This window comes from Vespa crabro, chromosome 4, assembly GCF_910589235.1.
Source record: "Vespa crabro chromosome 4, iyVesCrab1.2, whole genome shotgun sequence".
Taxonomy (NCBI): Eukaryota; Metazoa; Arthropoda; class Insecta; order Hymenoptera; family Vespidae; genus Vespa; species Vespa crabro.
The window spans coordinates 6,947,845-6,973,216 of NC_060958.1; the positions used below are offsets into that span (position 1 = coordinate 6,947,845).

The following is a 25,372-nucleotide window of genomic DNA, read 5'->3' on the forward strand; positions in this document are numbered from 1 at the left end:
CTCTCTCTCTCTCTTTTGTTCGAAAAAATTTTAACGTTTCTTCGTGTAAGTACAGCGATGGGAAAAACATATCATCGTACTCCTTTATCTTTCTTTCTCTCTTTCTCTCTCTTTTTGGCTCTTTTTTTTTCTTTCCCTAAGGTTAAATTGTTAAAAATTCGTCTACGAATGATATTTGCCATTCCGTTCTATTTTATATTTTCTTTAATCTCATTCAAGTGATATTTAAATTTCACGTACAAATATCATATTTTATATTATATACAATATAACAATTCGTACAATTGTTATTGTTTCGGTTGTAAAGAGGAGATAAAAAAAGAGAAAAAAAAAAGAGAAAGAAAAAAAATTCTTTTTAAATTGAAAATTTCTATCCCGACTGTGTATTTTTAATTAGAAATTTTAATTAGGAATTAGTTCGTATTAAAGATAGTCCCGTATAAAATTTCTTCTACGAAGATCCCTTCTATGAGCATTTTTCTTTTCTTTTTTTTCTTTCTTTCTTCTTATTTTTTCAATAAATTTTTCATACGCATTACCAACCCTCGAATGACCTGTATCACGACTTTATCCTATATTCATGAATTGAATATATTATAAGAACGAAAATGGAGATGCTAACGCACCTACACGCATCTAATCGGAAACGATGATATACTACGTAACATCTAATAATTTAATATCATGTGAGACATTACGGATGAATTCAGATGCAGGTGGTTTAATAATTTAGAAATATCCCGAATCGATTCGGACATATGTATGTAACCACCGTAAACAAGAAAATTCGTGTGGTTTGCGTGCGCACGTGTATGCGCGCGTTTACATATGTATGTGCCATACAGTTAGTAATAACTGGGTGCAAGTAGTACATGGTTCATCTCGTTTGTGTTTTGTTGAGTGATCAGACATCGTGGTTAATGCGCATGCGCGAAATGCGCGATCTCAGGAACGGCGGTACATTCTCGAATCTCTACGGTACTTCATACACACATACACATACACTTTTCTAAATGTCATATGCTAAGTAAACCATAATTACAGCATACGTTATATATATATATATATATGTGTGTGTGTGTGTATATAATCATTTTTACGCGATGTTGTGTTTGTTATATATTTATTATCATAGCTAAAGAGGAAAGATAATTTAATTTTCGACAGGTTTCTACTCGTTTTACTTAATTATTGATTTACGATTAATTTTCGATATTTCTATTTTTGCAAGAATAAAAATCATTTACCAAATTTAACGAAATTAATATCAAGAATGAGAATATACATATACCTACGAGATCTTCCCTCGCTTTAATAAGAAAAAAAAATTGTATTTCGTTACGATGACAACGAAAAGAAAAAAAGCAATTTATAAGTACGTATATACGTCACAATCTGTATACATATTATATATATATATAATACATATATATATTATGTATTATATATATATATATATATATAATACATAATATATATAATATTATATATATATATACATGTATATAACAGAACGCGATTTGTCTTTCATCTTTAAAATATGAGATACGAGTGTTCGCGACTGGAGGAGACGATAGATAACAAAAAACGATCCCTTGTGAATTTTTTATATCGTCGTTCGACGATAAAGGCAGATAAAAAAGAAGAGAAGTCATGTGTCCAAAAAATAAAAATAAAAAGAAATAGAAAAAAAAAGAAAACGAAGAAAAACGGAGCCCTTATAGTTCCTTTCCTTTTTTCTTAATCTATAATATTTTCTGATCTGTAATATTGTTTATCGATAATATTCGAAACAATCCTTGAATATGCTTTTAATGCGAATATAGAAGGGGGAAGAAGAGGAAAGAAAAAAAAAGACAATGTAATATAAAAAAAAAAAAAATAAAAGAAATAAAAAATAAAAGAAATACAGAAGGGTGCCAAAACTCCCGACTCAATGGACGGCCCTGAAAGAACGTCGTACTCGGTTCTCGTGTACGCGCTTCGCCGAGTAGCAGTTAGTCGTTCGTCGTCCGTCAAAGGACGAGGGTTGTGTACGTTGTGTTGTTCTTCCTCAACTATACTACTACTACTATTACTACTACACTGCTGCTACTACTACTACTACTACTACTACTACTACTACACTACTACTATTACTACTACTATTACTATTACTACTACTACTATTACTACTACTAATATTACTATTACTACTATTAGTACGCCTTCTCTATATTTTTATTCCTATTAAATCGTACACGGCGTTCAACGAACAGCCGTTCTCGAAACATTCCGTTTCTCATTTCTTCCTTTCGATCAAAAAAGAAGGACACATATATTCGAACAATTACGACGAACACGCGGATGCGCAAGATACGTTGGGAAAAGGCGCGCGCGCTTATTAAAGGAAAGGAAACAGCGGCGCAAAAAGGCAGGAGGAATTTGTTATTGAAGGTGGCGGAAGAAGAGGGAGAGGGCGAGGGAGAGGGCGACGGCGAGGTGGTGGAGAAAGGGGTGGCGGTGGGGGAGGAGGTAGAACGCTGGGCGGTGTCAGGTAAGGTCTCTTGTGACTTTTCCTTTTTTTTTTCTTTTTTTTTCTTTTTCCTTTTTTTTTTCTTTTTTTGTATTTTTTTATTCGGTTTCGTTTCTTTTTCTCCTTCTTTTCGTTTGGTTTGTTTATTTTCCTTTCTTCCTCCTTTTCTTTCAAATCCCAAAAGGTCAAATCTCGAGGAAAGTTTCGTCAGAAGAACGAAGAATATCTTTCCTTTTTTACTTTTGAAAATAATTAAATAATAAATTTTGTAATCCGAGGACAAGAAAAGAAGGGATAAATTAGTAGTGGGGAAAAATTTTAAACGTGTTAAAAATCATTGTTATTTTTTTGAAAGGAGGAAAAGTGGTGTGGCGAGGGGGTTGGGTGGGGGGAAATAGAAATGATCGAAGGAAGGAGAAGGGACAACGAGGAGAAATATTTCTCATTCGGTTAACCTCGGTCGAGTTCGGTTTAATCTGACGAACACGAACCTAACCTCTCTTCTCTATTCTTTTATTTCTTCTCTAACGTGCTTACTAACGTTTGACATTTACCTTTGTTTTGTTTCGTTTCGTTTCGTCTAGTTTTTTCTATTTTTATTTTTTTTTCCTCTCCACTATTTGTCCTTCGTCATACATACGTACTATATATTTCATCGATCGAATATGCGAACGAGTATGACAAATACACTTTTATCTTATTACTTTTTACATGATTTAATAAATGGTCTACGCTATGTCAGGAGTTTTCTATTGGAGTAATAAAAACGTTTATAGAGTATAAGGGGTGAGTGTATAAAAGCTTTTGTTTTCATGGCTAATGCTCTCAGCGGAAGCGAGGCAAGTTCAATCGATAAACGAACTGCTTGCTTGCTAGCTTGCTTGCTTGCTTGCTTGCTTGCTTGTTGGTCATTGTCTTTGTCGTTGTCCTCATAGTAGTCGTCATCATCGTAGTCGTCGTCGTCGTCGTCGTCGTCGTCGTCGTTCCTGTCGTTGCCATTGCGGTACGACGGAAAGTATCTCGAAACATCCTCGGTTACGCTCCAGAGGAAATAGTTCCTTCGATCCCACCGCCTTCATAAAGTAGTTCGGTGGTGGTAGTAGTGGTGGTGATGGTGATGGCAGTGGTGGTGGTGGTCGGTCGTGTCGGTGGTGAGAAGCCGGTTAACTCGCTTCGTTATGTTGCAAGACGTCTACTTCTATCCTTTTTCAACTGTTTCTATCATCTCTCTCTTTCTCTCTATCTTTACTCTTTCTTTCGAGAAAGAGAGAGAGAGAGAGAGAGAGTCAAGTGCTCTTCTTTCATCTTCTTCGTCTTTCTTTCTTTCTCTTGTTCTTTTTCTTTTTCTTTTTCTTTTTTTTTTTTATTCAGTCTTCTTTCTTCCTCTCTCACAAGCTCTTCTACTACCAACTACTTACTTTCTTTCTCTTTTCAATAGGAATCTCATAGAACGTTGACCCTTCTTAATTCGTTTTTCTAGTAGTCCTCCGTACCTACTTACTTATAAGATCCCGGCTTTTTGTGGTATCCTATATATGTATCCGCGTATGTATATCTGCTATCTGCCTGTCTGTCTGTCTGTCTGTCTGTCTGTCTATCTGTCTGTCTGTCTGTCTGTCTGTCTGTCTGTCTGTCTGTCTGTCTGTCTGTCTGTCTGTCTGTGTATGTATTTACTTTGCTTTTATTACTTTCTCTTATATCTTCTTTTTTCTCTTCTTTTTCTTTTTTTTATTTAGTCCGTAAAAAATAAATTAGAGACGACCTTTTTCACATATTAACGTATGTATGTATGTATGTATGTATGTATGTATGTATGTATGTATGTATGTAAGGATTTTTTTATACCTTAAGATGTTCTTTTTCTTTTTTCTTTTAATGAGTGAAGTAGGAGTTAAAGCTTATTTAAAAGAGAGATTCGTTTATAAAAGATCTTATTCGATGTATACACATATTATCTAAGATTAAATCAATTGATTAGAAAATGGCAGACGGCGCTGGGTGTTCTATTATAACCTGGATTATAGTTATGATAAAACACCGATAATTACGATTGGAAAATCTAATCTTTATAAGTTTCTTTGGAAAATGAACAAATTTGTATATCATATCTGCTTTTGAAGAATACTTTTTATTCTTTTTTCTCTTTTTTTTTTCCTCTCTCTTTCAGTATTGTTCGTCTTATCATGAAAACTAGATCTAATCTTATCAGCGTAATGTTCATATCGGGTAAAATGTTTTATCTCTGACAATTCTTAAGGGTAATGCTGATGGCGGGAGGAGAGAAAAGAAGAGGAGAAAAAAAAAAGAAAAGAAAGTGAAGAAAAAACCAACAGAACGAACGAATCGATTCGCAAAGAGAATTTGCACTTTGTAGTAAATGTATCAAAAAGTACATTTGTTTATCTAGCGTGTGTATCCTCGTGTTATTGTATGTCTACGGCAGATGTTTTTCAAAATCCCAACTACGTGAATGTCAACAGTAATATTTGTTATTTCGTTTTCGTTTTTCTTTTTTTTGCTTTTCCTTTCTTTTTTATTATTTTTTTTTTTTTCTATTGTTTTCTTCGTCCTTTCTCTCTCTCTCTCTCTCTCTCTCTCTCTCTCTCTCTTCCCCTCTCCCCTTCCCCTCCCTACCATAAAAATTCTCAATCCCCTTGTTCTCGGCAGTCAAGCGTGATTTATTATCCCGCGATGCGCGGCGTATTGTGACGTCGAGAAAATTAAAAAAAAAAAAAAAAGAAAAAAAAATCAGAAAAATACAAAAAAAAAAAAAATAAAAATAAAAAAGAACAAAGGGAAAAATCGATCGTATTAAAATAATCTCGTAGAAAAATAGATACGTATTGGAGAGGAGAGAAAAGGATTCGTCGATTATTAACAAATGTCAATTTGATTTGTGTTATTTGACGTGTCTCTTTCGAAATATAAAACAAAAAAAAGAACTACTTACCTTTTTTATTTGTTCTCTCTCTCTCTCTCTCTCTCTCTCTCTTTTTTTTTCTTGTAATATTGTCAAAGTTCGAAACATTAAAACGCGCCACTTCTATATCGATCTTGAACAGTTGTTTTTCGAACATTTCATTCGATCGAGTACACTCGAAAAGACGGTAACAACATTTTAAATTTCAATTTCAATTTCAATTTCATTTCGTTTCGTTTCACTTCACGCTTTTCTTTTCCTTTCTCTTATTTTTTCTTCTTTTTTCCTTCTTCTTTTTTTTTCTTTTCTTTTTTTTTTTTTTCATCGATTAATAATCATAATGAGGCAACGAAAAATAACAGTCTACTGTACATACATATATATATATATATATATATATATATATATATATATATATATATATTTCTCGATGTGTATTCGACGAGCGTTGAACGGAGAATTCAATGTCAAGAGTCCTTCGCTACGAGCTCAATGCAAGAAAAGTGAGAGGGAGGATGGAAGGGGAGAGTGGGAGGGAAATAGAAGAAGAAGAAGAAAAAAACAACAAAAAAGAAAACGGGGTGAAAAATAATGAAAAAAGCATCTCCCTCTACATCCCCAACAGTTTTTTTCACAGCTTGTTTGCTCGTTTGCAATCTTCGGTAATTTCATGACCTCTCCAGTTTTCCAGTTGTTTTTCTTTTTCTTCTGTTTTTTTTTTTTATATTTTTTAATTTTTTATTCCTTTTTCTTTTCTTTTCTTTTACTCTTTTTTTTTTCCCCCCTTTTCTTTCTCTTCTCTCACCCATTACGAAAATTCATTTCAACGCGATACGTACGTACGTACAACGTTTGGCATTGAAAGAGAAAAAGGAAAAAAAAGAAAAAGAACTATTTATTAATCATATTTCTGGATGGAAAATAAAAATAAAAAAGGAAAAAAAAAAGAAGCCAGGAAAAGAAAACTACCAGAAAAAAATGGAAAAGGAAAACAAAACAAAAAAAGACGAGTGTGAAGTAAATTTGAAAAACGCGAACGCGGAGTTTGGCTTTGTCGGAGCTTTGCCTATTTTTGCTGCGTCTTGCAAGAGCATTTATTAACCGAGTTCTTCGTTAAAAATCTCTACGACCAAGAGAATATCGTACCATGCATACTATACATATATACGTACATATATATATATATATATATCGTATATATATATATATCGTGTATATATATATATATATATATCGTGTATATATATATATACATATATACGAGTACATATGTACTCTCGTTACTCCGACATTGACAGAGAAAAAGAGAGAGAAAGACAGACAGAGAGAGAGAGAGAGAGAGAGATAGGGATAGGGATGTAAAAAATGAGTGTAAAAGAGGAGCGTCATACTTTCGAAATAAAAAGCTCCTTGAATAGTCTTTAGAATCTGTGATAGAAAAGTCCATTATACTTCCTATTCCTTCGGTATCAAAAAAAGAAAAAAAAAAGAATGATAAAGAGTTAGTTATTAGCCCGAATTAGTATTAGTCCGAAAAAAAAGGAAAAAGAAAAGAAAAAATAAAATAAAATGTAGCAAAATAAAATAGAAGAAAATAAAAAGAAAAGAAATAGAGAGAGAGAGAGAAAAAGAGAGAGAGAGAGAGAGAGAGAGAAAGAGAAAGAGATTAAGTTAATCAAATCGAAAGTTGCAATCGCGTTAATGATAATATTCGATATTACAGGAAAGATTTGTAAAATACGACAACAATAATAACAAATACAATCGCAAAACTGGCGAACCTGGCGAATCTCGCGAGTTGCGTATCTACGATGATAGACGACGAGGAGCAGGAGGAGCTCCGTTGTACCGGAAGTGACGTAGAAATTGAAGAATATACCGATACGGAAGAATCACCGTACGTCGGCGCTTATCGTGCCAGTTCCGATAAGCTATTCGACCGAAGTAGAGCGACCTGGCAAAAATTCACCTTTCTAATCACCCTTCTCACCGTGGTTACATCCGTAACAGTTCTTGTTATCGGTTTTCCACTTTATCTCGAAAGCATCAGTGCCGTATCCAACTCTTACACTGGTAAGCAAATATCTATGATCATTCTCATTTATTATTTTAATTGACATGTAGAAAATTTTTTAAATTGTATATTTATTAATATGGAAAGAAAAAAAATATTCCAATATATAATACAATGCATTTATAAGAGAAATCTTTTGTTTATCGATTTTTTTAACGGCGTGTAGAGAACATCAGTGTCGTATCTTAACGCTTACCATTGGTAAAAATTTTCAAATTATATTCATATTCAGTATGAAAAATATTCGAATATAGGATATAATTCGTTTGTAAGGAAAATATTTTGTTTATCGATTATTTCGTTTTACGTTAAAAGCATCGTAGGTATCGTATCTAACGTTTATATCGGTAAAACGATATGTCTGTGATCATGGATTTTTCTTTGAGTAACGTGAAAAACATTTCAAAATTGTATTGAATAATTTCTATTGAAAATCTTTGAATAAATATATAAAGCGTTTATTGAAAAGAAATTTTTGGCGTTATCGATTTTTCACTTTTTTGTAAAAAGCATCGTCGTAACGTGTCTAACATTTATAATGGTAAAACGATATTAAAGTTTATTCATTTTCTCATCATGCTATTTAATATTTCAAAATTGTATAACTTCTATGAAAAATATTCGCGTCTATATATTTATACTAAACGCGTTTATAAGATCTATCTTTCTTATTATCTTGTGATTTCTAAACGTGAGATCACTGACCGTAAATAATGAAAGCTTATCCAGGAGAATGGAGATTTCATATATATATGTACATATATATATATATATATATAAATTCTCGAAGTGAAAAACGCGCGATCTTGTTAGTAGAGAGAAGTATATTTTCTTTTAACTGACGAAGGTAAACGTGTCAATAAAGTGAATTTTTATTCAAGCAATGATCAAATAAAAAAAAAAAAAGAATATATATATAAGCAACTTAGTGCACTAAAGTAATTTAAAAAAGAGAATTATGTCAGACTGCATTAGTATATTGGTATGTGTGTGTATTTATTTATAAGATAGTTCAGTGCATTAAGATAATTTAATGTATACACGTATGTATACATAATAAAAATAAAAAAAGAAATAAAAAAAAGAAAAATGTTATTTTTCGTAGGTCTTCTCTTCAGTGCACTCGGGTCTGCTTGTATTCTCGGGTTCGTCTACGTCGTCATGGAAAAAGTCTCTCCGCCTCCACCTTTGGTGCCAAACTCGATGAGAATAAGGATACCACGTTGCATCCTAATCAAAATAAGCACGCTCTATGCTCTCTCTGGTATTCTTGTTGCACTATCTCTCGATCAAAATCGAGTTCTATGTCATCTTCAGGATCCGATAAAGGGCATTACTCTACTTTTCTCATTGGTTTACTATTTCTTCTTCTCTCGAAAAAGTAAGATATACACGTTTGTTCGAAATAAAACAAAAAGAACAAGAAAAAAAAAATTAATCAATCTCTCATTAATTTTGCAAAAAGAGAAGAAATTAAAATTTTAAAAAGCAAAAAGAGATAGTTCGTAATTTATTCACAAAAGATTCTATCTCCGTCTCTCTCTTTTAAAAGAATTATTAATATATAAAATTATATTAATACATAATTATTTTATATTCGTACATCTTGTTAATTAAATTAATAACGTATTACACTTAAGAAAATTATTCGATATTTATGTATTGAAAAATTCCAATTACTTCTCTCTCTCTCTCTCTCTCTCTCTCTCTCTCTCTCTCTCTCTCTCTCTCTTTTATTTTGATATTATTTATCTCATTAAATCAATTAAAAGCAAATTACTTTTAACGATCATTGAGTATTTGTATATTTAAAAACAAAAAATATCATTACACATTATTCATCTTATTAAGATGAAATTAAAGATACATTAACATTACATGTTAAAAGTTATACGAAATAAATAAATATATATATATATATATATATATATAATTTTTTAAAATTATTGAAAAAGAAATGATATTTATATTGTCAATAAATATAATATTATATGAAATATGTTATATATGTTTCAGTGATGAGCCTTCAACGGATATTCGCGAGCACGACGATAATAGTAGGCCTGTTCATAAGTGTCGACTATGGTCTTTGCGATGAATTTCGTTGTCGGGGAAGAGAAGTGTCTGCACATACAGCGACAATGAGAGGATCCTGGGGCGTCAGAGCTGTCTGGACTTTTGTTTACGTCGGTGCATTGGCCGCTTTCGCGATGTTCTTCACTATGCTCGAGCGTCATTATACTACCGGGGTAAATTTTAAGATTTTTCTTTCTAATTACATGGCCAATTAACGCTGTTGCTCATTTCTTTATCTTTTTTAAAACTAGACCACCCTAAATTAGCAAAACGAGAACACTATATATATATATATATATAAATCTTTTTCCATTGTTTTCGTAATATTATTACAATAATAATGGCCTATTCTAATGTGTAAAGTAATTTTCTTACATTCGTTTAAAGAATTTCTTTTTTAAAAAAGAAAAGAAAAGAAAAAAAAATAGAAATTCTATTACAACTAATAATTTTTACTTAGTAAAGTAGATAAAATTAATTTGTTTGTTATATATCGACATTGGGTATATATGTTTCATAATAAAATTAATTGTTAAATTTCTATATCAATGTAAACATATACGTTACACTGATGTTGACATCAGTGTAATTAATTTTCATATCGGTGTATACGTCAATGTCGATTAACAATTAATCTCTTTCGTCGAAAAAATTAAATAAAATTTGAAATAAAAAGAGAAAACACCCATACGTAGATCGAATCAATGATATTAAATGTGCAAGATTAATCTGCTCATTAATTAATTAACCGGTATAATAATATTTTTTTTTCCCACGATAGCAACAAAATATTTGTCAATTGCTAACAACTCAACCGAGTTCTTTCCTATACACCGTTTCTCGCTTGGTCTCCTCACGTGACATACGACGAAGAGGATCGGAGGAGGAGGGTGGTAGATTGTTGCACGTCACGGACCCAGATCCAACTATAAAGCCGAAGAATTATCCGAAACCCCCCATACTTCAGACCCTTTTCCACATACATGCCATCGCATTTTTTGCAATCCTCACGCTCTGTTGGTTGGACACGTTGCCTGGTATCGGTAGGGTAGGTATAATAATAAATAAATAAATAAATAAAAAAAAAATGAATAAATAACAAGAAAGAAGAAAGAAAAGATTTATTTATCTTCGTAGATCGACGGCTAGATGGAAAAAAATATTGGACTGTTTTACTGTATTTTTCTTTCTTTCTTTCTTTTTTTCTTTTTCTTTGTCTTTTTTTCCTTTGTTTTTCTATTTTCTCTAATATATTGAAACAACTTCGTTTTCCATAAAAAAAAAAGTTAGATATATGAATCATTGATTAATCCAGTAAAACTTGAATCGTGTATATATATATATATATATACTGATGCAAATATAATTGTGGATTTTTATCATTTCACCAATTTAATATATTTTCAATATATTTTGAGTATATTATGTATTGAAGGGAAGACAAATGTCAATATATGATATTAGCATAGGAATTAAACAAAATGAAAATGAATACTAATCGTTTAAAAATTCATTTTTAGGGTTTATCGCCGGTCGACTTGTATCGTATCGTCGAACACGGTTTGTCCTGTCACTTTAAAGCAATTGATTCTTGCTCAAACGTATCCAGCCACGCATGGATTTGTCTTTTAGCTTATGTAATTTTTGTCATCTCGTCGATAAACTTTCTTTCGATGTGTGAAAGTGCTGTATTTACTGTCGCAGCGGCTACAGTATCTCTTCCTTTATCTGGAATTTGGTGGAGCATTTACAAAATGAACGTCGGTGCTAACGGCGGTGAGTTTTAACCTTGAAATATATATATATATATATATATATATATATATATATATATATATTATATATCATCGTTATTATTATTAATATTATTATTGTTATTATTCAATTAGAAATAATATCGTAATTAAATTAATGTATCGTTTTGAAAAATAGGTTTCATCGAATGGTCACCTGGAGTAACTGGCGAATTAATTTGTGCTTTACTCGGTCTTCCGGTTGTACTCCTTGGCTTGGGCTTACTCGTCAGATCTCACTTCAGGGATAATCAAGCTTATTATCAAACTATACAACCACCTGATATACAACACGAGCCACCATGCCATAGATGAATCCTTCCTATATTATTTTTTTTCGCATAAATATATAAATATATATATGCTATATTAATATAATTGAGAACGAAAAAGAAAAAAAAAGGATAAGAGATGATAAATAGATTGAACGATCGATTTCAAAACATAACAAACAAACTGAAGCTATAAATTAGTCTAACCGAAGTTTATTATTTTATTATTAGCATAATATAATTGTTGCTAATAAGTGTATTATATTAATCTTTACTTAATCGTACATTCACATACATGAAGATTACGTACTTTTACGTAATTGATTGAATTTATAATCGTTCGCAAAAAGGATTTCAGATGTATACATAAGGAAAAACCCAGATGCGATTCCTTTAAACGTTTAACAATTTTTTAAAGAAAAAAACAGAAAAAATAGAGAGAGAGAAAGAGAGAGAGAGAGAGAGAGAGAGAGAGAGACAAAAAAATCGTTAAAATAAAAAATAACAAGGAAAAAAAAGATACAAAAAGAAAATGAAAATAAGAAAGTTACAATGAAAGAACAATAAAAGTGTTTTAATTTGTCGCGGCAGAGGTAAATGGGGCAGACGGTAAGAGGGCTGATTAAACGATCGTTTTTTCCTATGTAATGCCAACATACATAACAAAACAAAACAAAAAAAAAACAAAAAAGAAAATATCCGTCGAGCCAGAACGTTATTGCCAGTTTATATTTTATTTTGATAAAGAAGCATTCCGAATAAAAGCGAAAAATAGTATATATAGAAAAATATACATATATATAAGAAAAAGGTGAAACGCAAATTATTTCTATTGTAATATGAATGACGTATTATTCTAATAACAATAGAAAAATATGAAAGAACATATGAACGCGATAGAGAGAAAGAGAGAGAGAGAGAGAGAAAGAGAGAGAGGGAGAGAGAGAGAGAGAGAAAGAGAGAGAGAGAGAGAGAGAGAGAGATATTGAAAATAAAAAGGGCAAAAAATGAAAAAAAAAAAATAACAAGGAGAAAACAAGAGAAACTACTTTTGTAGGAAAAAAATTATGCACGGCTCGTGTGTTTCTAGTCAAACTGAAAGTTTCGTACTTTGATGTACCTTTAGATTCCAAATTTTTTTTCGCAGTATATATATACATATATATAGTATACATATTATATACACATACATATATACATATTATATATATATATATATATATATATATATATATATATATATATATATATATGTATTAATATATTCGTTGTTCGAATATAATAATAATAATAATAATAATAATAATAATAATAATAAAAAAAATAATAGTAATAGTAATAATAATAATAATAATAATAATAATAATAATAATAATAATAATAATAATAATAACAATAACAGTGACGTGCAAAGCGCATAAATTGCTCGCTGAAGAAAAAGTATTTTTTTATACGGATAAATTTTTTTAAAAACCGCTTCTCTATATGATTAGACATATATATATACACACATATGTAACATCTCTAAGGGATGTTTCATTAGACATTTACAAAGGATTACAAAGAATGTGGGAAAAAAAAATGACGAAAAAGAAAAAAAAAGAAAAAGAAAGAGAAAAAAAAAGAAGAATGAAAATAAATAAAGAAAAAAACGCACGAAACAAATATTATACCGAAAGACGAATAAGTCTAATAAAAGCTCTTAGCAAATGAATTTGTATCAACAGCATAACTTTGAAAAAATGAAGAAGGAAATAAGAAATCATTTATATGTGTAATGTCGATGGAACAATTTAAAGGCTTTCATTATCAAAGGATTTCATTATCATCCTTAGCTAGTTAAAACAAACATTATTAATCGTGAATAGCTAAACTAGTAATTAAAATTTACGTAAGAAGTTGTTTTTCTATTTCGTCGTTTATTTCATTTTTTTCTCTTTTTTTTTTTGTTCATTCTTTTCTTTTTTCTTTGTTAATTTTTTGTAAACATAAATTTTATCTCACGTTTAAGATATATATACATATGTATCATTGTTATATTTATATTTTTCTAACTATGTATATGTTGCACATTATTTCTATTCATTTGAAGAAACCACGTAATCTTTTTCTGCGTAAGAGTTTACATAATTAATGTACAAAACGACTGTGATATTGTTCTACGTTTATAAATGTTTTTTTTTTTTTTTTTTTTTTTTTTTTTTTTTTTTTTTTTTTTTTTTTTTTTTTTTTTTTTTTTTTTTTTTTTTTTTTTTTAATTACAAAGAATACAGCATAATGCAGGATTATTTTTTGCGTCTTATTCGATTTGAAAGAAAAGAAAAGAAACGAAACAACACGAATTCATTTGTATTTCTTCCAATTAGATGTACAAGCTATTATCAAAGAGAAAAGGAAAAAAAATCAAATTTTGAAATCGAACGAATGCGATGGCATGCGATGGATAATCGAAAAGAAAAGAAAAAAAAAACAGAAAGAAAGAAAAAGAAACAAAAAAGAAGAAATATATTTGAATATATTTGTGCCAAATTTCTCGAGTTTTCGTGTAAAAAAATTCGAACGTTAGACTAAAATGTATACTTATACACACACATACTGATATATATATATATATATATACATATATATAAATGTATATATATATGTATATATATAATACATATATACAAGCATAGGAACGAGAGAAAATATAAAAGATATTTCATTAGTCTAACGTTATAATAATAATGATATTTAACATTTCAATGTCACTTATCTGTGTCAGCTTATACAATTATTAACAATAACAAGATAGTTTGTTGAATGTGTATTAAATTGTTTAAACGTGTTAGAAATAAGATTGTAATAAAAAAATAAGATTGTAAGACAGAGAAAGAAAGAAAAAGAGAGAGAGAGAGAGAGAGAGGAAGAAGGAGAAAAAGAGACAGAAAGAGAGAGAGAGAGAGAGAGAGAGAGAGAGAAAGAGAGAGAAGGAAGAGGAAGAAGAAGAGAGAAAATTATTCATTGTTAGAGTTATTGTACATCAATCATATTTTATTGGAAAACCTATATACGTCCAGATTTTTACAATTGCAGTAATAAGCATTTCATCGATGACAACAATAATAAATTTGAAACAAACAGAAACTGACAAAAAAGAAAAAAAAGTGAATAAAAAGGAACAAGAAACCAAAAGACATAGAAAAAAAGTAAAAGAAGAAAAGAAACAAATACAACCAATAATACTCGAATAGAACGATTAATAATAATAATAAAAATAATAATAATAATAATAATAATAATAATAATAATAATAATAATAATAATAATAATAATAGTAATAACAATAATAATAATAAATAAATAAGGATGATGTACGCGACTGTTGATTTCGTATAACCGGAGTAAAGTGCTAAACAATGTCAGTACTACTTATAAATAGTAATGGTAATTAATAACAGCTTTTACAATAACCATAACAAAACAAACGTATATATATATATATATTCAATTTGAAAATGTTGGTATATTAGAAATATATATATAAAACGTAAAACCAAAGTTTGTATTAATCTCTACTAAAGTATAATGTGACACGGGATATATGAAGCGTATATATAAAACGTATAAAGAGGAAAGATTTGGTATATATATATATACTCACATATGTATATATATATATATACTCACACGCGCACACACATAAACACACATATATATATATATATATATAAATACTGTTTTGGTGATATATTTACATAATAATATAATATATACATACCGTATAAATATATGTGATATTGAAACAGTTAAGTGCTTAATCGAAATGTAGAAATTCGCGTGACTTAAGAGAGTGGCTTCTAAATTTGTTACTGGGAAAATTAAAAAATCGAGAGTAAAAAGAAAAGAAAAAAGAAAAGAAAGAAAAATTGCAAAATTATTCGTAGTATAATTCCAGGAGCCACGATCTTTTTGAATGTTTTCGTTTAGCAAAGGAATAATTTAAAAGCGCAGCAGTACAATTTGTATATCGTTGTATGTAATTTATTATAAACTATAGTTTTCATACTTAAGATTAAGTGTATATTAGCCGAAACCGCTCGGATATATTATATAAAATCGAAACACAATATAGTTGTTATTCCTTTTTTTTTCTTTTTTTTTTTTTTTCTTTTTACAAAAAACGTTCTCAAATTCTCGTCGACTTTGTCGTTTCGGCCAATTGAACGCACATACAATATAAATATAGAAATATAGAAATTATTATACAGTCGACGAGTATATTTAAAAAAATAAAAAAGAAAAAAAAATAAGAAAAAAACAAAATAAAAAAAAATATATGTATATATATATATATATATATATATATTTATATTTATATATATGTATATATATATTACTCCACGAAAATCTATTGTGGAGTAGTATAATATCTGTACGGTTTCTTGCTATGGACGTTCGTTAAAAGAATTTCTCGTTAATCGATAAAAAAAAAAAAAAATAACTCGATGTCAATGTAATCGATAGCACGCGCTATTCGGCGATTCAGTCGTTTGATAATTGTGTGAGTAAAAAGTATAATAAAATGATGGACGAAAAAAGAAGTAAAGAAAAAACAGAGAATAACAGGTTGAACGCCGAATGTTTCTGTCGGATGATATTTTAAAAATTAATTACACTTTTTCGAGACTCTTCGAGCTATTAATTTTTTTCTCCTTTTTGTTTTCTTTTTTTTTTCTTTTATTATTATTATCTATTTATTTAAATCGTAAATCTGCGAGTATAGGATCTTCTTTTTGTTTTCTTTTTTACACAATCGCAAAAAAATATTTGATCTAAAAATGCAATTGCGAAAAAGAATTGTAATTGATTTTTTATAAATATTATCTAAAAGAACTTTTGACCTTGGAACTGACGCGTATCCATCATGGTGATTTATAACGCGTGATGTATATAACGTGCAAGGATAAAGAGGAGAGACGTAAGAAAAATAAATAAATGAGAATTGCCGTTGCGCTTCTTTCAGATTGACGCTTTAATAATGATGTTACTATATTTGCCAGCGAACAGCAGTGCCGTATAATTATGTACCAGGCGTCTTCCTAAACAAGATACAATACTTATCTAGTAAACGTATAAAGATATATATATGTATTTAAAAAAAAAAAAAGAAAAAAAAAAAGAAAAAAAAAATTAACCATTTGAAAGTGGTGAACGTAAAAAGGGATTAAAAGGAGTTATAGAGATAGTAAAAATAAGAGAAAAAAGAAATAGAGAGAGAGAGAGAGAGAGAGAAAAAGATAGAGAAAGCAAAATAACATTTATTGTTCTTTATTCAAACAGAAATTGTTAACAATTTTATACTTCTTTTTTTTTTTTTTTAACTATTATTATATTATCATAATTTATAAGCAACCAATGCGACCTTCTTGTGATTGCTATTGATCCTCTCCGACATTCTTTTACCATTAATAATAAAATCCTCGTAGAATGCGTTTGCTAAAAATTCACCGTTCAACTTTTCGGCAATACGTATGGAATAATTCGATGTATAAACGGCGATCGCGACTTTTGGTATCACCGCTTCTAAGACTATTCTCTCATTGGCAACCATTGAAACTTTTTTAATTTCACCATTTTGCAACATTTTTCCTAATTTCAAAGTACATTCCGTGAGTAGCATACCGATACCACGTCCACGATATTTTGTATCAGTTCCGAGATAAAACATTTCCAATATGGCATCGACGTTGTATTTTTCGAAAATATTCACCTTTGACTCAACCTGCGTATATGATGAAAGAAAAAGAAAGAGAGAAAGAGAGAAAGAAAAAAAGAAAAAAAATATATTATCCAAACTTCAACTCTCCCTTATCTCTCTCTCTCTCTCTCTCTTTCTCTGTTACGAGAAAAAAAGAGAGATAGAAATAATTTTTACTCGATACGTTGTCGAAAGGAGCATAATTAATTATTTACTTCTTTTTTTTTTTTTAATCAATTAATAAATTAATAATTTCTTTTGTTCTTTTGTGTTTTTTTTTTTTATGATAATACTCACGTTATCGAGGAAATTAATAAGTTCGATGCAAGAACGATGCTTTATATTCTTCTCGATGAAACTCTCGAGTGCATCCTTCTCACCGTCCTTCAAAGAAATCTTTAGAAATAATAGAGACAAATTATGTTATTTTAAGATACTCTCTCTCTTTCTCTCTCTTTCTCTCTTATACTCGTAAAATGGAATTAGTAAAACGTTCATTATTATCGTTTATAACAAGGAGGAAACGTGATACAAATGGAAATTAACTCATAAGGACAATTGGACAATTGTCTCTTTATCTTCTTCCGTCTTTATCCCTACCCCTCCTTAATTATTTCCTTTATTTCACTTTAATGAATTTTTTTCTACTAATGTAACAGTATTTTTTAAATATTTTTTTTCACAAAATATACAGTTATAATATTTGAAAATACTAAAATATACTCGAACGAAAATAATTATAGATATTTTTTTTCAAAGAAAAAATTAAACGTCTTAAAGAAAAAAAATTGACATACCATCGAAATAAAATCTATATCGCATGCAAAAGCTCTTTAAAAAGAAAATAGGATATACTTGCATGGATTTTATTAAAAATCACTCCGGCTATCTCATTGGTCTCACTGTCTAAAGCGATTATTGAAACTCCATCTTTAACAACTTCCCTGAATATCAATTGCATCTCCTCGGCTGCACCAGCTTCTTCAAACATATCTAATCCAATAGCAATATTTTCGTTAACCATTGTATTTGCTTGAATGCGCAATGCATCTTCTAATCTATTACTCGTAAGTAATACGTAGTCGATTCCATTTTCTCGATGAATTAATTGGGTTTCCATTTTTGAATCGTTCATTACTAACTCCACGGGAAACTCATAATGAATTTATTCAAGTTTCATTGTTGCATTTATATAAACGATTGATAATATTAAACGGTAACAATTTAATTTCATAATTATCACACGTCTCGTCTTCGAGCAAATATTTGTGAATTTATAATACTGATAAGAGTAAGAATTTTATCACGATAATTTCTGATTGTAGAAAAGAACGTGCTTATATGGACGATAGTTTCCAAACTACTGAACTTCATTCGTTCTTATAACCGTGATATATTATGTACCACCACCGGTTATAGCTGGTCATGCCAATGCACATCACTTCACATCTACGCTTCAATACTTTCTTTCCTAAAATCTGTTTTACACTTGATAACGTACTCTTTATAATGAATTTTCATACTAATTTTTTTTTACTATTAATAAAGTCTAATTTGATAGAATTGATAAAATATTTTTAATCAAAGGCACGCACACACACACACATCGATATAATATAATTTTATTCCAAAAAAGAAAATAAGTTAATTAATGATAAAAATGATAATTTATCACCTTTAAACGAGGATCGTTTCTGATATATATATACGTATATGTATACCGTTAAATAAATTCATGTAAAATTATCAAATTAATATTTTAACATTGCAAAAATAGTACACATCGTATATACGCTCGATGTTGTTACGTAAAAGACACACTGTCAAAGTAAATCGATATTATTGTCATCTGTTCTACTATCGTTTCAATTATATTATACCTTTCGCCAAACGTTTGTTTATAATTTTCTTTATTGCGATAAGAAAAAGGAAAAAAATAAAAAAAATAAAAAGCCATCTCTATTATATAAGGATCCAAGTAGCATTTCCACTTCTATAATTATCATGGATATTTAATAAAAAATTTTCACAAAATTCTTTTAGCTACTAAAAAGAATCTCCAATGTTCCTCGTCGATTCTATCGTTAAATTTCTTACCATTGAATTCGTATTGATCGAAATTACGTTCTAACAATGTTTCAAATCCCAATTTCATACAGATCTTTTTCGAATAATTCGATGTCATAATACCCGAGGCCAAAGTAGGAATAATATCGTTATTTTCTATACAATTATTATTATTTATCGTAACCGGAATTTTCACGGATTTGCCGCGTTTCAATTCCCGAGCCATTTCTAATGTGGAGCTAATCAAAAGTTCGCCTATTCTACGTTTACCGTAATTCGGTAAAGTTGCTAAAAACATTAGTTCCAAAATGTATTTAGTGTTGTAATGCTTGAAGAGATTTATCCTATTGTCAATGTCGATCATGAAGTCTACTAGTGCCTTCGACGATTTGTATTTACAATTTTCACTGAAAAGTTCGAATGTACTTTTGTCTGTTGGACATCCAGCGACCTACACAAAAAAAAGAAAGAAATAAATAAATTAATTAATTAATTAATTAATTAATTAACAAAAAAAAAACAAAAAAGAATCAAACGCAGGGATACGATTCCAATCCTCATCATATACACTTTGTTTACCTGAATTTTATTGAAAAGCGCGCCAACAACCTCCCCACTTTCTACGTCAATGGCGACAATGCTGACGCCATCTTTGGCAGCTATCAAACAAAGTTCTATCAGTTCTTCGACAGCACCAGGTTCCGTCATGAGTTCCACGCCCTTGCATACGCTCTCATGAATAAAAAAACTTTTTCTTATAACATCGAGAGCACCGGATAATGTATCGTCCGTCATCGATTCAAATTCGATGACTCCATCTTCCGTCGAACCCCACAGCCGATAAGAGGACATTCTCTTTCGTGTACTATCAACAAAAGTGCGCGCACATGAACTTCATTATTCTTACACATTACAGTTTTCTACATTACAATTCGTATACTGTATACTTCGTTTGTTCTGTAAATGGGCGCAAGGAAGACAAAAGAAAAAAAAAAGAAGAAAGAAAGAAAAAATATATAAATAAAAAAGAAATTGCTATAAAAATATCTTCAAAATTGTTTTCTCTCTCGCTCTTTCTTCTCTTTGTTTCTCTCTCTCTCTCTCTCTCTCTCTCTCTCTCTCTCTCTCTCTCTCTCTCTCGATATCTTATCTTTATACACGAAATAACTTTTCTTTCCATAACTTTTCTTAATACTGAATTCTCATATCTTTTTAATTGATTACGTTAAAGAAAAAAAATAAGATAAACCTTATTTTATGAATATATCATTGTAGTCCTTATCGAGAATAACATTGAACTCTTTTTATCTCTTTATACGTTACGATATTTCTTTTTCTTTCATTAATTCACTTTTGTTAGAATCTTTCCTTCTTTTTATTTTCTCTCCTTTCCTTTTTCTCCATCAATCGAAGGAATGATATTAAGAAATTGAAAATGAAAAAAAAAAAAAAAGAAAAAAAGAAAAATGTATGATGACAAATATAGAAATAAATGAAGATAGTAAATACATGAAAAAGAAAAAAAAATATAATATAGTACGACGAAGGAAAAAGATTTTATGTTATTTTCAAATAAAAAGTAAGAATTAAATTGGACCTTCTTATTCTTTTCTTTTCTTTTTTTTTGTCTTTTGTTAATTGTTAATACAAAAAAAAAAAAATATTTAATTTCCTCAAGACGTACCTCATTGTTCCTACGTAGCTTGTTCCTTTTTGATGAATCGTGAAATACTGATCACAGAAAATAACAAATGCCTATTTATGTCTATATATATATCTATAAACACGTATGTATGTATGTATGTATGTGTATGTTTATATGTATGTAAGTATGTATATGTGTATACGTATATTCTTTTATCAAAACAAAAAAAAAAAAAAAGAAAAAAAATATTATGTAAAACTTGAACATCCCTATTAATAAAATTCATACATTATAATTCTCGAAAATGCAAGAGAAAAATTGAACATTCATTTATCATTTCTCATATTCCAAAATAACTTAATTTCTCCAACGATATTTTTTAGAATTATTAAAAATCGTAATTAATGTAAACAAAATATATCACTTAATTATCTTTCTTTGGTATGACTTCGTTGTTCAAGAATTTTTTATTTTCCTTTGTCTTCTATATTACCTTCGTCAAAAACTTATAGTAATCGTTCTAAACGTTTTAAAATTATTTTATTTTAAGGCGTATTATTTATTTTGTCTTCTCATTTTCTTTTCTTTTTTATCTTTTTTTTTCTTAAAGTCCCGGACATTTTTCTTTTTCTTTCTTTTCTTTATTATATATTTAATTTATTCCCCCCTCCCTCACCCCCCTAAAGTTTCACATTGTTCTCGTCGAATTTTATTTGTTTGTAATTTTATTTTTTTTTCTCTCTCTTGTTCTTTATTCTTTTTCACAGTTTTATTCTCGCACATCTCTCTCTCTCTCTCTCTCTCTCTCTCTCTCTTTTTTCTTTCTTTCAATGATTTCGTATTCTATTAAAATTTTTCCTTAAATGTATTTGCAAGCAAATCTCATTCCGTTTTATGCAAGGCCATCGTACGCGAGATATAGGAAAGTGAGAGAATGCAAGATATATATATATATATATATATACGTTGCTGTTTTTTTTGTGCATACGTTCGTGCACGAATAAAAGAAATTTAATTATACATGTATATTCACTCTTAATTGTGTTTCTTAATTTGTATTTCTCCTGGTATAGTTTAATTTTTATAGTTTTAAATTTTTTATTTTTTAATTTTTAAATTTTATAGTTTAATTTTTTATTTTACTTTATTTCTTTCAAACAGACAGATAAGTAGATAGACTGAGAGAGACAGAGAGAGATTGTGAGTGTGAGGGACAGAGAGAGAGAGAGAGAGAGAGAGAGAGAGAGAAAAGAGGAACTAAATCACGATCATATGACTTCAACGAGAGTAACTTTTAACTGTCGAGTTGATTTCGAAAAAAAGAAAAAAAAAATATGAAGAATTACAAAGATCAATTTTTTTTTCTTTTTTTAATTTGTTCTTCAAAATCATAAGAACAAAAACAAGAGTCTACGAACTCTATTTTGTCGGTTTGTGAACTGTCAAAATGTTATCTCAAAGTTATATAATTGCTTTCAAGAGAGTTGTGTAAACAAAAAAAAACAACGAAAAAAGAAACAAAATGAAGAGAAAAAAGTAAGAGAGAAAAAAACGTTTCAAGCTGAACGAAATAATAGTTAATGTAATATTACGTTATATAGATCATTTTCTTGGGAACATTTTTGAAAATAAAAAGAATGAATAAATAAATAAACAAATAAATAAATAAATAATAAAAGAAGCAAAAATCAATAACATCAAAGTCATGCGAAAATTCGTATGTGTATATATATAAATATATATGTATATATGTATATATATATACATATATATGTACATATACATTGTATGTATGTATATATATACATATAATATACATACAAATGAAAAGGAAAAAAAAATATAGTTAAAAAATACAAACCAAAATAGTTTACACTTTCGATTACGAGGAAAAAAAAAAGAAAAAAAAAATATGGAACTTGACTTACGAGAAAAAATATTTCATGAATCGTTAAAACTTAAATGGATTCTTCTGAGCACCATAGGAAGCGTCAAGGTTTCACGGTGAATAATGTATTATGAATAATAAATCGATTCATATATATGCAATACATATATGTATTTATTTATGTTAATATAGCTATGCATTATATACTTATTATATATGCATTATGCATATATATATATATATATATATATATATATATATATATGCATCTACGTACGTATAAAAGTATAGATTTCTTTCTTTTTTTTTTGTTTCTTTTTCATTGTTCATTTTTTTCTTTCTATCTAATGACTTTTCTTTCTTCCTAATGACGTATCGTATTTGACGTTTCATCAAATCACTCTAAAGTTACGTTTATAACCGAGCGTCATCATTTCATATAGTTCCTATTTAATCCACATAAATATAAATTTTATCTAGTACAATGCTTATACTGTTGTGCTAGTGTCTCCATTCGAGAGATACGATCAAACGCTAAATCTTTTCGATACTTGTTCCATATGTCAAAAATTAAAAAAAAAAAAAAAAAAGAAAAAGAAAAAAAACTACACACGAGATATAGAATTTCAGCGATTTTTTTTTTCCCCCAATTTTCTTTTCTGTATTTTGCTTTTTAGTTTCATTTCGTTTAGTTTCATTTCAATTTTCACGCATCTTACCAATAAACAACTAATATCATCGTACTTAGGGAAAAAGATAAAAGAAACTATTTAATCGACCAATGAACAACGATCTTTGGGAGTAAAAATTAAACAAAAAAAAAAAAAAAATAACTAAACAAAAAAAGGCGTATATATGTGCGTCCATGTTTGCATTTCTCTATCTCTCTCTCTCTCTCTCTATGCGTGTGATATATTAAGAAAAGGAAAACAAAAATAAACAAAAACAAAAGAATACATTAAAAAAAAATAACGAGAAAATCAAATACATCATAATGTTTATAATTCTAATACCATAAGGGATACAATATTATGGGGTGGAGTGTCTTGAAAAATTGGCTCACCCTTTTCGTTCATATAGGTTAGCAAATCGACATCTGCTAAACTCTTCATACCTATTTTCTCGGCACTTCTTTTCGAATACGTCGATGTATAAAGACCAAATATAAATCCAACGTTGGAATAGGTTTTTGCCAACGATAATCCTGCTATCGTTAAATCTAAGGACAAGCCTATTTTACGATGATCCTTGTCAACGGCGACAGCGTAAAATTCTAATGCTTCTTTGGCGTTTGGAAATCTATCGTAAAGATCAATCTTGTCGGTTATAGTAGACATATAATAATAATAATCCTTGATTAATTTTGATTTTGGTATATTATCGTGAAAAATTGCATTGGTACCGGTATTATTAGAATTATTAAAACGTGAATTTTTACTCAATATCATTAAATTAATTCCAACGATCATCTTCGTTTTTTCATTGTAGGCCAACAAACAGGGAGAACTTTCGAATATTGCTTTTTGAAAATTTTCTTGATCTTCCGTTATTAATTTAGTTTCTTCTTCGTTTATCACTCTTCTGGAATTAATAAGACTCTTGAATATCGTTTCTTCGTTGTTAAAATTTTCCTTTAAGAAACGCACAATATCATTTGCCTGATTCTTTTCTGCTAATTTAATGTAATAACCTACGGCTGATGTTTTATAAATTTTCTCCATTATTATATATTATATATGCGCGCGCACGTTTGTATTTATATATTATATATGTATGTATGTATGTGTATATAATATGTATGAATGTATGTTGTGTTTTGTTTCACACGACAAAAGTGAAAACGTTCCTCGTGTAACACCACCTTGTTTACGAGTAACTTTCTAGTAGAGTTATATATACGTTCTACAGAGCTACATTTATACATACATATATATATATATATATATATATATATATATATATATATATTTATAAATATATATATCATTCGTAGTAACTTTATCATTGGTTAACCTGAGTTTAAAATTAATATAGATTTGACTACGTTAATATAAATTGATTATCAATGATTATTGGTTGATACTCCATCGTCACGATTTAAGAACTAGCGATAAAAGTTAGCGAGCTATCGTGTAAACGATTTTGATTGGCTTTCCAAAATGATTTAGGATCGAGTATAATATCGCTTATATATATATATATATATACATTTTGATACTACGACAATATCTAGTAATATTTCCAAAATTGATTAATATCTATTGTTTATTCTATGACGATATGTATATCGACGATGATATATGTAAAAAGGAACAATGATAATGTTATTACGTATATCGATAAATTTTATTAAAAGTTCGTAAGATTTTTAATCCCCGTTCT

At 29.0% G+C, this 25,372-nt stretch overlaps 4 protein-coding genes across 10 annotated transcripts; 1 reads left to right on the forward strand and 3 right to left on the reverse strand.

The window, feature by feature from the left end:
- Positions 1 to 1,990: 1,990 nt before the first annotated feature.
- LOC124423725 lies at positions 1,991 to 12,370 on the forward strand. 4 transcript variants are annotated; one of them, XM_046961811.1, is made up of 7 exons: positions 1,991 to 2,536; positions 7,159 to 7,508; positions 8,615 to 8,890; positions 9,526 to 9,758; positions 10,367 to 10,633; positions 11,106 to 11,361; positions 11,518 to 12,370. In XM_046961811.1, exons 2-7 carry the CDS (start codon positions 7,247 to 7,249, stop codon positions 11,691 to 11,693), a joined length of 1,470 nt encoding a protein of 489 aa, XP_046817767.1. In that variant the 5' UTR covers positions 1,991 to 2,536; positions 7,159 to 7,246; the 3' UTR covers positions 11,694 to 12,370. The 4 variants fall into 4 exon arrangements, with proteins under 4 accessions (XP_046817767.1, XP_046817768.1, XP_046817769.1 ...); XM_046961812.1 differs by lacking the exon at positions 1,991 to 2,536 and adding an exon at positions 2,619 to 3,301; XM_046961813.1 differs by lacking the exon at positions 1,991 to 2,536 and adding an exon at positions 3,379 to 3,666.
- A 4,574-nt stretch (positions 12,371 to 16,944) lies between these two features.
- LOC124423417 lies at positions 16,945 to 18,928 on the reverse strand. Its single transcript, XM_046961106.1, has 3 exons — positions 18,250 to 18,928; positions 17,688 to 17,786; positions 16,945 to 17,414 (listed from the first exon to the last, which is right to left on the reverse strand). The coding sequence occupies exons 1-3, from the start codon at positions 18,523 to 18,525 to the stop codon at positions 17,028 to 17,030; spliced, it is 762 nt and encodes a 253-aa protein (XP_046817062.1). The 5' UTR covers positions 18,526 to 18,928; the 3' UTR covers positions 16,945 to 17,027.
- LOC124423416 lies at positions 18,533 to 24,241 on the reverse strand. 4 transcript variants are annotated; one of them, XM_046961100.1, is made up of 4 exons: positions 24,105 to 24,122; positions 21,142 to 21,188; positions 20,037 to 20,322; positions 18,533 to 19,908 (listed from the first exon to the last, which is right to left on the reverse strand). In XM_046961100.1, exons 2-4 carry the CDS (start codon positions 21,144 to 21,146, stop codon positions 19,417 to 19,419), a joined length of 783 nt encoding a protein of 260 aa, XP_046817056.1. In that variant the 5' UTR covers positions 21,147 to 21,188; positions 24,105 to 24,122; the 3' UTR covers positions 18,533 to 19,416. The 4 variants fall into 4 exon arrangements, with proteins under 4 accessions (XP_046817056.1, XP_046817058.1, XP_046817057.1 ...); XM_046961102.1 differs by lacking the exon at positions 21,142 to 21,188 and having other exon boundaries at positions 24,105 to 24,241; XM_046961101.1 differs by lacking the exon at positions 21,142 to 21,188 and having other exon boundaries at positions 24,054 to 24,185.
- LOC124423418 lies at positions 23,976 to 24,711 on the reverse strand. The gene has a single exon (XM_046961107.1). The coding sequence runs from the start codon at positions 24,709 to 24,711 to the stop codon at positions 23,989 to 23,991; it is 723 nt and encodes a 240-aa protein (XP_046817063.1). The 3' UTR covers positions 23,976 to 23,988.
- Between the last annotated feature and the right edge of the window lie 661 nt (positions 24,712 to 25,372).

Excerpts from the sequence above, each read along its gene's own strand:
- LOC124423725 (XM_046961811.1), top strand. The coding sequence starts at position 7,247 with ATGATAGACGACGAGGAGCAGGAGGAGCTCCGTTGTACCGGAAGTGAC. Across the intron at positions 8,891-9,525 it reads TTTCTTCTTCTCTCGAAAAA|TGATGAGCCTTCAACGGATA; the intron begins GTAAGATATACA and ends TATATGTTTCAG. Across the intron at positions 9,759-10,366 it reads AGCGTCATTATACTACCGGG|CAACAAAATATTTGTCAATT; the intron begins GTAAATTTTAAG and ends TTCCCACGATAG.
- LOC124423417 (XM_046961106.1), bottom strand. The coding sequence starts at position 18,525 with ATGAACGATTCAAAAATGGAAACCCAATTAATTCATCGAGAAAATGGA. Across the intron at positions 17,787-18,249 it reads TGATTTTTAATAAAATCCAT|ATTTCTTTGAAGGACGGTGA; the intron begins GCAAGTATATCC and ends TTATTTCTAAAG. Across the intron at positions 17,415-17,687 it reads TTATTAATTTCCTCGATAAC|GTTGAGTCAAAGGTGAATAT; the intron begins GTGAGTATTATC and ends TCATATACGCAG.
- LOC124423416 (XM_046961099.1), bottom strand. Across the intron at positions 19,909-20,036 it reads CGCTTTTCAATAAAATTCAG|GTCGCTGGATGTCCAACAGA; the intron begins GTAAACAAAGTG and ends TTTTTTGTGTAG.
- LOC124423418 (XM_046961107.1), bottom strand. The coding sequence starts at position 24,711 with ATGGAGAAAATTTATAAAACATCAGCCGTAGGTTATTACATTAAATTA.